The sequence below is a fragment of the Meriones unguiculatus genome, chromosome 6, assembly GCF_030254825.1.
Source record: "Meriones unguiculatus strain TT.TT164.6M chromosome 6, Bangor_MerUng_6.1, whole genome shotgun sequence".
Classification (NCBI taxonomy): Eukaryota; Metazoa; Chordata; class Mammalia; order Rodentia; family Muridae; genus Meriones; species Meriones unguiculatus.
In genome coordinates this window covers 8,766,069-8,783,009 of record NC_083354.1, presented here as the reverse complement: position 1 = coordinate 8,783,009, position 16,941 = coordinate 8,766,069, and the positions used below count along the sequence as shown (strand labels likewise).

General features: G+C 37.3%; 1 protein-coding gene across 6 annotated transcripts in view; it reads left to right on the top strand.

The window, feature by feature from the left end:
* Myo6 (myosin VI) overlaps positions 1 to 16,941 on the top strand; it is a 135,742-nt gene that overhangs the window by 71,823 nt on the left and 46,978 nt on the right. For all 6 annotated transcript variants that reach the window (XR_009592215.1, XM_060384696.1, XM_060384695.1 and 3 more), the window contains exons 7-14: positions 634 to 689; positions 1,153 to 1,250; positions 1,930 to 2,094; positions 4,044 to 4,124; positions 7,454 to 7,634; positions 11,809 to 11,953; positions 14,573 to 14,730; positions 15,907 to 15,998. Coding sequence is in view for 5 of the 6 variants with exons in the window: in XM_060384696.1 (XP_060240679.1) it covers positions 634 to 689; positions 1,153 to 1,250; positions 1,930 to 2,094; positions 4,044 to 4,124; positions 7,454 to 7,634; positions 11,809 to 11,953; positions 14,573 to 14,730; positions 15,907 to 15,998 (976 nt within the window). In the remaining variant the exon portion in view is untranslated. The remainder of the gene's footprint in view (positions 1 to 633; positions 690 to 1,152; positions 1,251 to 1,929; positions 2,095 to 4,043; positions 4,125 to 7,453; positions 7,635 to 11,808; positions 11,954 to 14,572; positions 14,731 to 15,906; positions 15,999 to 16,941) is intronic.

Below are 16,941 nucleotides of genomic sequence, written 5' to 3'. Positions count from 1 at the left end.
GGCTGAATAAATTTTATTGCAGGATTCATTGCATTTGCTGTGTGTGTACATGTATTGATAGGCAATTAGGTTGTTTCTGCCACTTGGCTATTCATAATAGACAAGTGAAGTTTTGAGGGTATGTGTGTGTGTGTATGATGGTGGGGTATTTAAACAAATTGACTTTTATGGTTCCAGTGAGTTGGCTATCAATGTCACACATATCCAAGGAAGTTAAATCTAGTGGTGAAGATACAGCTAGCACCAGCACATTCTGAATTTTTTCATCAGTGTTGTTTCTAATATATCACAGTTCTTAGTTTTTCATGGTGGGGTCCTTTATGAAAGTTTTCTATTTGTTATGTAAATGTATGAAGTTATTAAGTTAAATAGTTATTAAGATATACTTATGTAAATCTGTTCGAAGAATCTAAAATTAGAGTATTTCCCAACAGCTTAAAAATGTAATTACATGACATGCACATGCACACACAAGACACATAAAGAAACATAAATAACATATAATAAGATTTAAAAACGGCTACAGTGATGATCTATGTTTCAATTTGATATGTATTAAATAGTAAATTTACAAATTTGTGGTACTCAATATTATTGTTATTCAATGATTTTTTTATCCTGTATTTTAAATAGATACCTGACAGAATCTTACGGAACAGGTCAAGATATTGATGATAGAATTGTTGAAGGTATTGTTGATTTTTATTTTTATTGTTGGGTACCTCTGAAGTTAACTTAGAATCTTATTTGGGTTCTACAATGCTCTTCTCCCAGAGATATGAGTCTTTTTATCTCCTATCCATCTTTTTTCAGATTCTGCCTTTGTGTTGTATGTATAATAAATAGATCATGTTGCTTTGTTAACTCATTCTCTTCGTCTGTACCAGAGGCTTGTCCCTTAAATGACTCTAGATCCTTTCCATTTGTCAAACAAAAGTAAAACCATCACAGTCGATAAACATTTAACACTTGTGGCGTTTGACATTACTTGATAATGTTTTCATTTTAATACTTCCAAAATCATTTATTCCAGCATTTTCCCAAATTTTATCACATGGGGGAGATGTGAGATGTATATTGCTTTATAATTTTTCTTTATGTCTTTTTTGTGATTTTTTTTTTGACGAAGTATTTTCATTTATTTTTCAATAGCTAATCCACTTCTAGAAGCTTTTGGAAATGCGAAGACTGTTCGTAACAATAATAGCAGTCGATTTGGAAAATTTGTGGAAATTCATTTCAATGAAAAGGTAAATGAAAGTTGCCTTTGAGATACATTTGGGAAGTGTTTGTGGTAAGTAAAGGGCCTCATTAGAATTGGAATTGGTACATTTTTTCTAAGATTATTATTATTGTCTGTTTGTGTATATTTACAATTATACAGAATTTCTATTCAGTGTAAAATCAAAATTTTGGATTTGAATGCATTATCAGTCATACCTTTATATTTATTTTGTCTCATGCTTGATTCTTTTGATAACATGTAAAAATGTACATGGCATTGGGGCCCAGCATGATATACAGTGATTTGTTATCTGTTGACCTTTGCGGTCTGTAATGATCACATCATGGCAGTTAGTGCCTTCTCAGCCATTTTTTGTGGTGGCAAGCTGAGAGCTCCTCAGCAACTGTCTGTGCGCTGCTGCGGACACTGGGACGTTCAAAGTTCCCAGTGACAGTGACACTACAAAGTTCCGGTTCTGCAAAGGCTCAAAAGCTAGGAAGGATCGGGCAGCGACTGGATAACAGTGTTTAAAATGAAGGGTGAACTGTAGACACACTCAAAGCTTACATGTTAGGTATTTTTTCTAGTATTGCATAACTATTTTAACTTTGATAAGCAAATGTTTATTAGAAAATATTAGTTTAACATTAAATTATAATTCAGTTTCATAGGTGCAAAAATGTATCTTCTCTTTTGTCTTTTAGAGTTCAGTTGTTGGAGGATTTGTCTCTCATTATCTTCTAGAGAAGTCCAGGATCTGTGTTCAAGGCAAAGAGGAGCGGAATTATCATATTTTTTACAGGCTGTGTGCTGGGGCTTCAGAAGACATTAGGGAGAAGCTTCACTTGAGTTCCCCAGATAATTTTCGGGTAGGTTGGAGAAAAATGAATTTTATACCAGGTTTGCAAATTGTTTACTCTCTCAGTCCTAAAACTTGCTGCATTTTGATACCTACTTGTAATTGTACGTAGCTTATGTTAAATCAAGTCCAGTGGGATTTCTGAACCTGCAGATTTTACATCTCAGGCTTAACTATGAATTGAAAATATTGCAGATGATGAACTGTGTATCTATATTGAGCCTATGTAGATTTTCTCATTATTTCCTAAACAACAAGGAATAGGATTTCTTCACAGAGCATTTACTTTGTAGTAAAAATTATAAAATGCTACTTATGTCACTTAGGAACTAATTTTGCTAGTGTTATGAATTGTAATGTAAATATCTGATATGAAGGAAATCTGATGTACAGCCCCCAAAGGAGTCGTGACCCACAGGTTGAGAGCCAGTGTCACTAGATGATGTGTTAGAATTATAGTCTTACCAATGAGATCTCTATTGAGATTTATTTGTATGTTTACCACGAGTTCAGTATCCCTAATGTGAAAACCCAAATCTCAAAAACTGCAAAGTCTGGGTCTTTCTAGTTTAAAATTTGGGGTGCTAAGCTGGAAACTAAGTACTTTGAAATGTGAACAATCCTGAAATTTAAATCACTTTTTCAAAGTACGTGCAATAAGTGATCCCTCCCTACATGTAAAATAGTACATGAGAAAGTATGTAATTCAGTAGGTAAAAGGACAGATGTTTAAAACTGTTTTAATTTAAATCTAATTAAAATTTGATAAGGTTTTATAATACTAGCTTTAAAATTATCTTTAATGTAGCCGTAAAAACTTCCATCACTGAATCAGTGTTCATAAAGAATCATTATGCCCCTTAGTTCAATAATAAATACTTATTGCTAGACATTGTGCCAGGATTAAAAGACAAATAGGTCATAATCTGTCCCTGGGCAACTTAGAATGTGGTGGCGAGTACACATATTGTCTGAATGTTATACTGACTAGTAAGAAACTCTACATGCCTCACCCCAAATGCTATGCTAATTGAGGATTTGGAAAGGAAATAATTCTTCCTAAAGGAAGAATTATTACTTGAAGGAATGCTAGTGTGGAGCTGGGGAGGGGTGGCTCAATAGTTAGGAGCACTGGCTGCTCCTGCAGAGGACCTGGGTTCACTTCCCAGCACACACATGATGGCTCATAACTGCTTGTAAGGCCAGTCCAAGGGGATCCGACATCCTCTTCTGACCTCCGCTTCTCAACTCAGTTGAAATTTGAAGTTAGTTGCTCATTATATCTTCATGAAACCAGAAGAGGCATTTTTGTTGTGTTCTTTTTAAAGAAATCCAAGTGACTAGAAATCATGAATTATGATATATGTCTAGATTTTGCCAACACTCAGCTGGCCAGAAAGTAATTTGACTGCTATGCCTTTAACCTAGTATTTCTTTTTGCTTGGTGGCGTGGGAGCATTGCATTTCAGTCTCGGCAGGTACAGCTTTTCCTAGCATAGTGACAGGCATCCTCAAGCTACCAAAAGCAGCCAAGGCTTTCCTGCCTTTATGGTGTAGACCACCAGGAGGGATTTTGTTTCCTCCAGGATAGTCCCAGTGGTGGCAGGAGCGAGGGTAGGGGACATGCATATTGGACATTACACTCATGTTTCACACGATCACAGATTTCTATCCCATTTCCCAAATAATTCACTACAAATGGTATAAAAGTGTTTTGATAATTTCATCAGGTTGCTGGTGTGTTATGCTCTGTCCTTATAACTTAATTTAATCTGTCCCCGGGACCTTGTGCATGCCAGGCTAATCCTGCGTCACTAAATTTTACCCTCAGCTCTCCAGTTTTTGTTTGCTTAAAGCAGAGGTTCATTAAGTAGCCCAGTCTGAACTTGAACCTATTTTGTACTTGTGTTCGTTCTCCTTGGATCCTTTGTTAATTGTACCATTCATTCTTTGTTTTAGTATTTAAATCGAGGCTGCACCAGATACTTTGCTAACAAAGAAACTGACAAACAAATTTTACAGAACCGAAAAAGTCCTGAGGTATTGTAGATTTTTTAAAATTAAAATCTTTAATGTAAAAAATATTGCCTTTCTTTTGTAACTTATTACTTTCAGGTTTGTGCTTTAAAACTACGTTACGATACGAGTCTTTCTTGAAGGGTGACGCTGTAAACCTCTGTCATTTGTAGAGCAGCAGGCTCTGGTTCTTCTTGGGTTCAAATGCATTGCTTTCCTCATATTCTGTTTTTGAATTCCTATACTATGAATTTGCTTAAGAAGCTAGGCAAGGTGACACACACCTATAATCCCAGCACTCAGGGAGTTGGAGGCAGGTGGATCTCCATGAGTTTGAAGCAGCCTGGTTTACAAAGCACGCCCAGGACAGCCAATGCTACACAGAGAAACCCTGTCTTGAAAAAAAAGAAAAAGAAAACTAATACATGAAAAAATACATAAACAAAAACTGAAATTGCTTAAGAATCATCATATTTTATGCCCAAGCCCACCTTCTGTGGAAACCTTCCTGGTACCAGTGGTGCGTGGCTTCGACCCCGCAGCCTTAGAACCCATGTTTTAGTAACTTTCTCTGATATTATTCTTTGTGATTAAGTATATGTATTAGTAAGCTTTCTGTTGCTATGACACAATATATGAGCAAATCATCTTGAAGTGGGGAAGGTTTGTTTTTGCTCATGATTTTGTGCAGTTGTCCCCATGTTTCTGGGCCATATGAGACAGCATTCACAGTAGAGAGTGTGTGGTTGGGTAAAGCTGCTCATCACGGTGGCTGGAAGTGAGTGGGAGGTGAGGTGGAGGAAAGGAAAGAGAGGGTGCATATCAGAGACAAGGTAAAGATCACCAGTTTAGGTAGCCATCACATTTGTGCCCATAAGTGGAATGAGCCATTGATGAGGTCAGAGTCCCCATGACGCAGAGCCGTTCCTCTGAATATGGCTGCATTGGGAACCAAGTCCTCCACACATGAGCCCTTTGAGGAATATCCTGGTAGAAAGTGTAAAGTACACCCTTTAATTTATTGTGTACCTAAGTAAGAGTTGAATAGTTAATACCTTAAGCATTCTTGTGAAAGGCTGTTTACATATGATAATTTTGCTGTATCAACCATAAAACTGAAATATATTATGAAGTTTTATACATATTGGTCTCACTAAATAATCTAAGAATTATGTAATTATTATTTTAAAAGTATTAAATGTTGAAGAATTTTAAACTTTCATAAACTTTTACTTTCAGAGTTCAAATAATAAGTTGTGTCTAAACAACACACTGAAGATAAGAAAACTAAATCATGATTAGATATTGGTATTAGTTAATCTTACTTATTATTTTTAAAAAGATGTCAGTTGAGTAACTTTTTACTGTTAGCAATTTTCTGATGGTTCTGCACTCGCCAATCAGATGTCTTGATTTTACTCAGACTGGGTAAGGTAAACTATGTGTAAAATACATTAATATAAATGAATAGAAAGAGAACAAAATTCTCATTTCAAATTATGGGCACATGAAACTGCAATTAATTTGATATGTTGCATGTTATTTTAGACATGGACATCTGAGTTATGAGTAAATCCTATGTTACTGCCATGACATTTAGAAGCAATATCAACATTTATTATAATATTTACTATGTCTTGAAAAACTGTTTTTTTTTAAAGATACCATCAAAATATATAATTTGTAATCTTTCCACTAAGACAATCAAAACATATCTAGGACAATTGCAGTGATCCTGTAGGGAGTACACAAAAAATGTAAAAACATTGAAAAAAGCAGTGGAGAGAAGCCAGCGCTGTGCCTCTAAAGAGTAGCGCGCACTCTGCCAGACAGGAAAACACCATCTTTCCTTATTTTAGAGTGAGGATGCTTTATTGGAAGTTTTTCATCACTGAAAGAGAATGTGCATGTGTATGATATACAGGTGAAAAGTGGATTAACATATTTAAATTACTCTCTATGTCTTCTTTGTCAGGAGGATGAGGTGATCATTTTGACTAATTTTAAGCCTCTTGCTTCATTTTGTTTGGATGTCTTTCTGCTGTGTGCAAATTTTAGGAGAATGCAGTATTTTCAGTCTTCTGTGGAGCAAATATGTTCACAAAGATTTGATTTAAAAACAGTATTTAAATGCTGCAGATGCTCAGCTGCAAGACTAAAAATTCTGCATGATAGCGTTTCTTTAAACTTTGCATGTGATTGTTGCCATTGCTTCTTTTGAAGAATAAAATAGAATTTCATTTTCTAGACATTTTCCAGAAATCTGGCACATGATCAGACATTTAAAGCATCTTGTGAAAAGCAAGCAGCCTGTTGATTTGAGAAGCAGTTACATGCTGGGAGAAGAAAACATCTCCCAGAAGCATGAGGCATCTTTAATGCTCATTAATTTTGATGCTGAGGTTTTTTATTTTAATGTTAGCTTTAATACTCAAGTTCTGGAAAATTCCTAGATCAGTTTTTTCCATGCCCAGTAACTTCTCTTTTTGTTCCTTCATTCAGTGTTGCAGGCCTAACTTTCTTCACTCTCTGTCTGAGTTTTCTAGGTCCTAACGTGTGAAAACTTGAGATGCAAATTCTTTTGGGAGAGAGCATAGAATTTCTCTTCATTTTTTTGTTTTCTCCAGAAAGCCGTTGCATGGATTCCTGGAGTTAGCCTAATATGCAGTAATTCACCGCACTTCATACAATGTAGAAAAGTTACAGGACATTTTGTCAGGCCATGGAGATGCCGTAACCGTGACTAGATTTGCTTCTGTTTACATTGATCTCATTGTCAGCTTATTGGCACATTAAATTCTTTATTACAGTTCTTTTCACTTGTCCTGTATTTTGCGTATTTGCATGCATATTTATTTTTGTTGACTAAAATCGCATACATCTGGAACCTATATGGGCTACCATGGAACATTTTCTTATTGTATAAATTGTAGAATAACAGAGTCAGATAAACATCCATTACTATTTCATTGGCTTTTATTCAGAGGCTGTTGCCTCATCTCAGCCAACCATTCTTTCCCTTTTCACTAATCCATATTTATCTAACATCCTAGACTTACAATGCTTTTGAGGTAGCATCATAGTTTAACTACAAAACATCTTATTCCATCATCTTAATTGAAGTTTTTATTGAAAGAATTGTAAATTCACATGAAGTTTTAAGAAATAATACAGAGCTCTTGCATACTCTTTATATACCATTCTGTTTTTAAGTGTGTTCAAATGCTTAAGTTTTTCTGTTGACAGATTTTATTTTTGCATGTTGTATATTGCATTAACCTACCTGCTGTTGTAGTGTTTAGTTTGCTCAAATCACGTAAAGATCAGCCAGTTGACACCTTCTTGTTTTATAGTATGTTAAGGCAGGTTCCTTGAAAGATCCTCTATTAGATGACCATGGAGATTTTATTAGGATGTGCACAGCCATGAAAAAAATTGGTTTGGATGACGAAGAAAAACTTGATCTGTTTCGAGTCGTAGCTGGTGTCCTGCACCTCGGAAATATTGATTTTGAGGAAGCTGGAAGCACTTCAGGTTGTTTCTTTAATTTCTTAATTAGGTATAAAATTGGGTGTCCTGTTTGTCATCTCCTAGCCATAGGAATATTCAGTCATTTGTGTGCAGGTTTGTTGAGATTATAACAAATTTCTGGGACATTTTTTGTTAGATGGTGACTTTGATGCTAGGATGAAGGATGCTATGGTGTTGTAAACAAATTGGTAGCTGTTATATGGTTTATACCTTAAAAAATTTCCAGCTAATATACTTTTAATAGTTAACAGAATAATTCTCTTATCCGTTAATATGTTTTTAAGATTTATTTTTTCTGTTTTATAGACCTAAACTTGAATCACTTACTTGGGGTAGTTTAATATACAGATGCCCATTCTACTTGAGAGAAAAAAATAAAACTTTCATTCTTATGGAAGTCGAAAAATATTTAAATGTAACCAAGAAAACTTTTCAGTTTTAATTTTTCCATTTCTATATAAATATTATAAACATCTATAAAAGAGTTTTTATATAATTGCAAATTTGACACCTGACTATAGCATTGACAGATCTGGTCTCTCACCTGTTTTTATAAATAAAGTGTTAGTGGAACATAGCTAACATCCATTGTCTATGCCGCTGCTCATGCCACAGTGGCAAAGCTGGGCTTCTATCAAACCAGAAATATTTACTACTAGTCCCCTTAGAGTAAAACACTGGCTAGCCCTGCCTTAATGCATTTTGCTAGAAATTTACAGCATGGATGTGGTAAGTGTCTGAAGCATCATTTAATACAATCCTATGAGCGTTGAGGTCAGATCCCACAAGTATATTCATTTGTAAAAGGAAATAATCTGTAAGTGCTTTTAAAAAGTACAGTTCCTAGTAATAGTATATACATAAGAAATGGGCCCCCAGAGAAAGAGAGAGAGACCATTTAAAAAACAATGTGTTGGGTTCAAGATTATCTCAGTGTGGAGTATTTCCCCTTCTGCCTCCACCTTTCTCTCTCTCTCTCTGTTAACATCCCTGCTTCTTTTTAAAATTTGAAGTTTTAATTTTTTATTTTTATGGAACTGGAATTATAGATGGTTGTGAGCAACCTTGTGGGTGCTGGAGAAAGAACCTGTCTTCTCTGGAAGAGCAGAAAGTGCTCTTACTCACTGACCCATCTCTTCAGCATCCCCTCCTCCTTTTGGAGACAGGTCTCACATAGCCTAGGCAGGCCTCAAGGTGATCTTCCAGCCTCTCGAGTGCTGGGATTACAGGTATTTGCCATGACACCCAGCCTGGTTTTGCATTTTTGAGGGTTCACGTCTATCCCAAGCACTGTGGGGGTATGTCTTGTATGTATAAGATCTTTCATAATCATAGTTGAAACATAAAATTGATGAGATCAGAGACACCTCCAGGTTTCAGACATGGTACCTGCACAGTGGTACGGAGTGTGGCTACTGATGAAGTCATAGACAAGAGGGCCTGGTTCTACTCATGTCTGACTAGCTCAGGAGATTGCCATCATTGTCTCTCGTTACCTTCAGGCCACTGAGCCTTGTCATCTGTGAGTGAGCAGACTAAGATAGACAGTCTTCAGTGACTTTCAGATCTATTGTCCTGTGAAACCAGGAAGTCAATAATGTTAGACACAACATAACATACTGGATGAGCACATGACCAAGAGTCAAATTGCTTCAGCATGTGCTATCCGTTTGTCTGACCTTGTTCGTTCCATGTCTTAGTTTCCTCACTATAGAAAGATAATAGCCTCCGACTCATGTTGTGAAGGGAAATCAATGAGATAAGTATTTACAAAACATTTTGAATACTGGTCAGCTAGTAAGTGAATAAATCAAATTAGGTACAGACTATTCTTCGTTGACGTGAAGATGCACTAAAACAAAATTAGGTGCTTGAAATATGCATTAATAATCTTAGAGTTTGTCTTTTAAAAAAAGGAATTGGGAAATTGCCTTTGAAAATATATTGCAACATACATTTCATTTGTATTTTAGTATCATTACAAGAAGGGAGCTTGTGGGAGAGTCTAAATAATACACAAAAGTAATTTTAATTAATTTAAAAGTAATTTAGAACTGTTAATGTGCATGAGGGTTAGAAATGAAAAGTAGTTGGAGGTGGTAAGAGACATTCCTGTCTCTTATTACTGCCCTGAGGAAGGATATACTCCTGCATAGAATATCTGAAACATCATGTCACCAGCTGAAAGGTACTGAGTGATCAAAGGGACATAGCATGTGCTGGCTTTCTTAAAATTTTTTTCTTTCTGTTGCTGGAAAAATAAACAGAATGCAGGAAGACTGGGGTAAGATAAACATTAGATCATTTTTATTTTTATAGCTAAACTTTTTTTGTATTGACCTTTATTTTTTCTGTGACTTTCCATGGATCCAAATCATTTCCTGCTAATTAAAACTGAGGTGTTCTTTTTCCCCTTCTTCCTAAAAAATTCAGTCTTAGATTGTCATGGTGACAATCCCAGTACTTTTATAAAGATTATAATATAAAGTTCATTTTCCAATGAATGTTTGTAAGGCTCCCCAATGTCATAAAAGTGTTTTATTTAGTAGATATATAGAAAATATCTGTTAGGACTGCCTATGTTTTAAAAATGCCATGTCAGAAGCATGTCATAACAGTAACTATATCATAATAAAAAACATAATAGTAATAAAAATGCTGAGAGAACATTTTTAGGGAATGAGTGACATTAACACTCTATATTGTTTTTACCGTTTTTCCTTTTCAAGATTAACAAAGTTGTTTTGTTAGGTTGACCTACGTCATTCATGTAAAAAACACGGTTAAAAAAAAAAGAATACTCTGCAAGCTTACTAGAGTATCCTTCATAGTGTCAGGAGTTGGCACTGTCAGATAGGGCGGGTCTTTGTTTGGGCCAGTCCTCGGTTGGACATTCCCTCAGTCTCTGCTCTATCTGTTTTTATATCTGCACATCCTGTAAGCAGGGTGAATTTGGGGTTGAAGTTTTTGTGGTTGGGTTGGTGTTCCCTGCCCTTTACTAGAAGACAGTCTAGTTATAGATGTCCTCTTCAGTCTCTAAGGCCTCTGTTACTAGGAGTCACTGCTTGAATCCCCCTCATATCCTCCCAGAAGCCTACCCTGACTTAGGTCTCCAGCTTGTCACAGAGATGTCCCCACCCTCAGTTTCTTTGTCAGAGTTGTCTTCTTAGGAACTCAACCCAGCAATACCTCAAAACAGATGCTGAGACTCACAGCCAAGAATTGGTCAATTCCTAGATTCCTAGGGAGGCTTGTAGAAAAGTGGGAGGAAAGAGAAAAGGACCCGGAAGTGACAGGAGCTCCACAAGAAAAACAAAAGAGCCAACTAACCAGGGCCTAGAGGGGTTTGCTGAGACTAAAGCAGCAACCAAGCAAGGACCATTCATGAACTGGACTTAGGCCCCCTACAAAGATGTAGCAGATGGGCAGCTTAGCCTTCAAGTGGGTCCTCTAGTAAGGGAAGTGGGTTCTGCATTGGACATGGACTCACATGCTAGCTTTTTAGATCACTTTCCCTGGTGGGAATGCCTTGCCAGGTCACGGGGGCGGGGGGGGGGGGAGGATGCAACTTGATGAGCTGGGGTGGATGGCAAAGGGAGTTCCCCTTTTTGAGGAAAAGGGGAGGGCGGAGGGAGAGAGGATGAGTCTGGGAGGGGAGGAGGGAAGGGGCTACAAGGATGTAAAGTGAATAAAATAAATAAACGAGGAAAAAAATTAAAAAAGAAAAGAGAAGGAAAAAAAGAAGAAACATTTAAGTAAACTAACAGATTCCTGGTGGTCACTCTTTTGTATAATTTTAGTGTAGATTTGTCAGACAAAGGAATTATAGTCCTGGAAGGATGGCAAGAGACTCTGTCACACTGTTTAGAAGAATGCACAAGTTAAATCTTAAGAATTGTTTATCTCTGGAATTTTCCACAATTGTTTTTGCCTCAAGTTGGCAGCAGGTAATGGAAAATGTGGACTGTGTGTCTGGTGGATTTGCCCCAGGTATCCTGTTAAACTTGCTAGTAGGTGTGTCCAACAAGGATGGAAAAAAGTGAGCTGGGTTTAAAAGTTAAAAACAAGCCTCATCTATCCCATAATATTACACAAGTAAAGAAGATCCTAAGAAATGAACCTAGAGAATCTCATTTATCTAGTGCTTATTAATTTCACACCGAAACGTTTCCATTAGGTGGTTGCAATCTGAAGAACAAATCTGCCCCGTCATTGGAATATTGTGCTGAATTGCTGGGTTTGGACCAAGATGATCTGCGAGTCAGTTTAACCACCAGAGTCATGCTCACCACAGCAGGGGGCACCAAAGGAACAGTTATAAAGTAAGTTCTAAGTCATTGCTGTGCAGAAAGCCTGCCTTGTGCCTGGACAAGGAAAAATGTGTGCATTTTGAAAACACTGAGATATAAGGTCAATATTTATACATCATTCATTCTTCCCATTTTAATATTCAAAATTCTGTGCTTCCAACAACCATAGTTCAGCACATAAATAAATGGGACACAGCTTGGAGTTGTTTCTTGCAGATATTCTGCATGGAATTTGGGATTTATTAAGCAAGAGAGATTTGCTTTTGAACATTATAAAAATGTGAGCTGATAGCTAAATATCTGGTTGTTTTAGGCAACAGATGGTTTTACTTCAATAGCGGTTTCTTGTGTAAATCTGGTACTAAAGTTCCTAGAAGTGAAACTCGCTTTATCGAACATCAAGGGAACTGAACTTATTGTTACACTTACTATATTTCATTTATAGGAAATTGCAAGTGGTAGAAAGTAAGCCTCTTTATTATTATTATTATTTCTTGTCCCCTCAGAAGTATTTATTCACCTGTCTTTTGAATGGGTACATGGGTGATGTTTGTACATGTCAGTGTGGCTCCATATAGCATGTGTGTGTGTGTTTGTGTGTGTGCACACGCACTTGGGTGCCTGTGTACTTGTGTGTGAGAAGCCTAGAGGCAGTCTGCTTGGGTCTCTTCTTCAATTTTTCTCCTCCCTCATCTTTTTTTTTTAAATTAAGTTTTTATTTTTTACATTAATTACAGTTTATTTACTTTGTATCCCAGCTGTAGCCCCCTCCCTCATTCCCTCCCAGTCTCACCCTCTCTCCCTACCTCCTTCCTCCCTGCCCCTCTCCAAGTCTACTGATGGGGAGGTCCTCCTCCCTTTCGATCTGACCCTCACTTATCAGGTCTCCTCAGGACTGGCTGCAATGTCCTCCTCTGTGTCCTGGCAAGGCTGCTCCCCCCTCGGGGGAGGGGGGGCAAAGACCCCCTTATCTTTTGAGACAGGGTTTCACACTGGGCCCAGAGCTCATGCATTTGACTGCTCAGGGCTGCTCAGGGAGCCCTAGAGAGCCCCTCCCCACAGTTGGGTTACATGTTGTCACCACACCCAGCTCCCCCAGCTTTCACATGCGTGCTGATGAGCCCAACTCATTTTGTGTGGTGGGGACTTCATCAAGAGAGCCATCTCCCTCCTCCCTGCCTTAGATCTCTAAAGTCAGTAGCCATAACCTTCAGATTATACAGTTTTGGCTTAATAGCACATATTTTATGAATTTTGGTTGTAGATACTGTACAATAAAATTGATACTGAGTTTCACTGTTCTCAGGAACTGCAATGCAAGGTTCTTATTTTTTGAGGGAAAAGTCAAGTCCCTAATGCACTCAAGTGACTTACTCAGAAAAACATTCAGCAATTAAAACAAAGCCAGGCATGGTGGCACAAGCCTGTAATCCCAGCAGGTTGAGGCAGGAAGATGACCTCAAGTTTGAGGCAGCCTGGGATTCATAAAAAGACCTTGTTTCAAATACCAAACAATAACCAAAAATTGCCAATACATTTTCCCCAGTGATACAGTATTTTAAATTAATTAATTAGCAAATTAATGGTTTTTTAGTGCCACTTGCACTGAAAAAAGTGTGCTCTCATTTCTGTACTGTCTTGGAACAAGTCTGTTATGTTTTTGTATTGTGTATACATTCAGACCTACAGAGAATTCTGGTATCTAGTTGACTTTAATTAGCTCTTATTTTATTTAGTTTTTGATGCAGGGTCTGGCTGTGTAGCTGCAGCTAGCCTTGAGCTCACAATCTTCCTTCCTCAGCTTTCTGAGTGTTGGAGTTATAGGTGTGTTATATCATATCAATATACTTGAATAATTTTGTTTTTGATCTTTTGACAGGGTTTCTCTGTGTAGGTCTGGATGTCCCAGAATTCACTCTGTAGACCAGGCAGAAATCCATCTGCTTCTGCCTCCCAAGTGTTGGGATTAAAGTCATATACCACCACCACCACTCAGCCCATACTTGAGTAATTTTAAAGTCACTCAAAAATTGGGACTTTTTTTTTTAATTTTTCATGTCATTGAGTATTTAGGATCTAGCCTGACATTTGGAAAGTCTCCTCCATGATACACTTTTTTTTTTTTTATTAGACTAATTTTAGTGAGGAAATAGCTTGCATTTGTGTCTACAGCGTTGAATATCATCGTCCCATATAGTTACTACAAACAGGACTGGAAAGTTCAAGTTTTAAGATGTCGGTATTTTTTCTAACCAAGTTAAGTAAGTTCCCAAACTTTAAAGTTTCCCTGAATTAAACATAATTTGTTTCATATTTTAGAAAACTGAAATAGGAAAACTATTTTATATTTTTATGTATATTTAGTGTTAAAGAGATGTATAGATGAAGGTTAAAGTGATTTTTAAGCCATTTTTTTCCAGAAGTATATTTTAATCTAACTTTAGTTAATTGTTTTAGTTTGTCTCTTATAATTTTCTTGTTAATTTTATCTCTCCCTGCTCACCTGGAATTTGGTAACAATTTGTTCCTCATAACCATTGTTTCAGATGCACACTGACTTCATGCCTCCAGCATTATTTCACCGTCTGTCGCTTTAAGGGCTTTTCATTGGACTATTTTTTTCTCCCCCAGGGTCCCCCTGAAAGTGGAACAAGCAAACAACGCTCGCGATGCCCTGGCAAAGACTGTCTACAGCCATCTTTTTGATCATGTGGTAAACAGGGTGAATCAGTGTTTTCCTTTTGAAACGTCATCTTATTTTATTGGTGTCCTGGATATTGCTGGGTTTGGTAAGTATTATTTCTTTTGTTAATTTGTGATTGATATATTTTTTTCACATGTATAACAATGTTTTCTCCAAAGCTGTTATGTTAGCCTTTCTCATTGCTATGACCAAATACCAAACAGAAGCAAAATAAGGCAGTGTTCACCCTTCAGAGTTTTCAGCCCTGCATGGCGGGACTGAGCTGCTCACGTGGTGGGGAAGGGAGAGGATAGGAGAGGAGAAAAGGGAAAGGATATGACTGCATATGGTAGCTTTTGACCCCCCCACTCTTGCACCTGTGCCCCCACCCTCTAAGATGGCACTTCTCGCATTCAGGGCTTTCTGTTTGGTAGTGCTCTCTGGAAAGACCCTCACAAAGCTCAGAGGTGGGCTTTGACAATTTTCTACGTACCTATCAATCGATTCAAACTGACAGTCAAGGTGAATTATCACAAACCTTTCTCCTCGTGATTCACTTGATATATTTTCCTTATATGTTCCTGTCTGCATTTCATTATGCAACATCTAGAGTAAGCTAGTTAGTGCTCAAATTAAAACGTGCTCTTCTAAACTACTATAGTTGAGCTGTTTCCATATCCTTAGATGGATATAGCCGAAATAGAGATAAACCCCTGAGCACTGCTGCTATGGATAATAAAGTTGGCCTATAGTTCTGAATGAGATAAATCCCCTTCACTGATGAGATTTCATAATCTTTAGCATGACACATTTTCAGAGCGTGAAATTGTAGAGCCTCATGGATCTAAGACATAATTCAACCCTTAACTTTACAACAGATTACTAACATAGCATTTTTGTTAATGGATTAAGTAGGAAAAAATCTCCTAAAGGACATGAATTTTCAATCATTTTTGTACTCTATTTTGCTTTAATACCTGTGCTTTAGAAATTTATCTTAAAGAGAGCTACCTTTTAAATTTTTGACTTTTTACTATAGAATGTTATGGCATTAGAAACTTTTTTTTTGTCTGGTAGAATAAAGTACTTCTCATACCTAATTTTAGTACTTGGCAATATATCTCTTGAATTAAGAACGTTTTGGGGTCATAGAACAAACAGTTTTATATATTTGATAAGCCCAATTTAAAATTAAACCATTGACACAGTGACATTTGATCCTGGGATAAATGAATGTGTGTTGTCATATGGTGACAGCTCTCTTCTGGTTTCGTGTTTTCAGAGTATTTTGAGCACAACAGCTTTGAACAATTTTGCATCAACTATTGCAATGAAAAACTTCAACAGTTTTTTAATGAAAGGATCCTGAAAGAGGTGAGTAACTTTATTTAAATGTAAGGTCCGCATTAAGCCATTTACATTTCAAGGAAGACAGTCATGCTGCAGTTACCCTGACATGAGGTGGCTAGGTGGTCCAGCAGGCGCTAGCAATTCAGCTGAAGTTTGGGGACCTTATAAGTTAAGTAGGCAGCTTCTCAGGAGTGACTCTCATTAGTAAGCACAGCTTGTGTTTTTATTGTGATTTGGTTGTCTTTAATTTCTGTTACTGTTAAATGGCTTCCTATTCTCATGCCTTGGCCTCTTTTGTCCTCAGTGCCTGCTTCTGTTTGCTCTGCCACTCATTTCTCTTCTCTCTGTGTGCATCAGAAAAGCCACCAGTCAGGAGATTTTGAGCAGCCACAGGCCAGGAGTACCTCTGGGTAGCACTTTCCCTACTAGTGCCATCTTTTGTGCTGCAAACTGCTAATGAGTGACCTGTCTTTGGCTGTCCGCCATTTCCTCTCCAGGAAGGAACTTCCTTCCTCTGCTCTCAGTATAGATTTCCAGGCACAGCTGACACTCAGAATACCATGACAGACTAGGAAAAGTTAGTTTGTATTTCTCTACAGGTTAGTCAAAGCAAAGGTAGCTTTGGTTACATTGATTTCTTCCAAGGCTCATTATTTTCTCCCCTTAAACCTTAATTCTCCAATATTTTCTACCAATATCTTTGTTTTCCTTCCTTTGTACCATCGGGATAGGTTTTGTTTACTGAAGATGCTAGAATAGAGGAACTGGAAAGTTTATCCAACCCAGCCCTTCATTGTTCAGGCGAAGAAAGCAGGTCTGAAGGCATTTCACAGCCTCTTTAGGCCCGACTCCCCTTTCCCAGCTGTTGATCCACACCTTGTACTTCCTTTGTGTCAGTGTTGTCATTCCCAAGTATTTGAGCTGAAATAAACAGTGCTTGTTCTTTTTTTTGTTTGTTTGTTTTTTG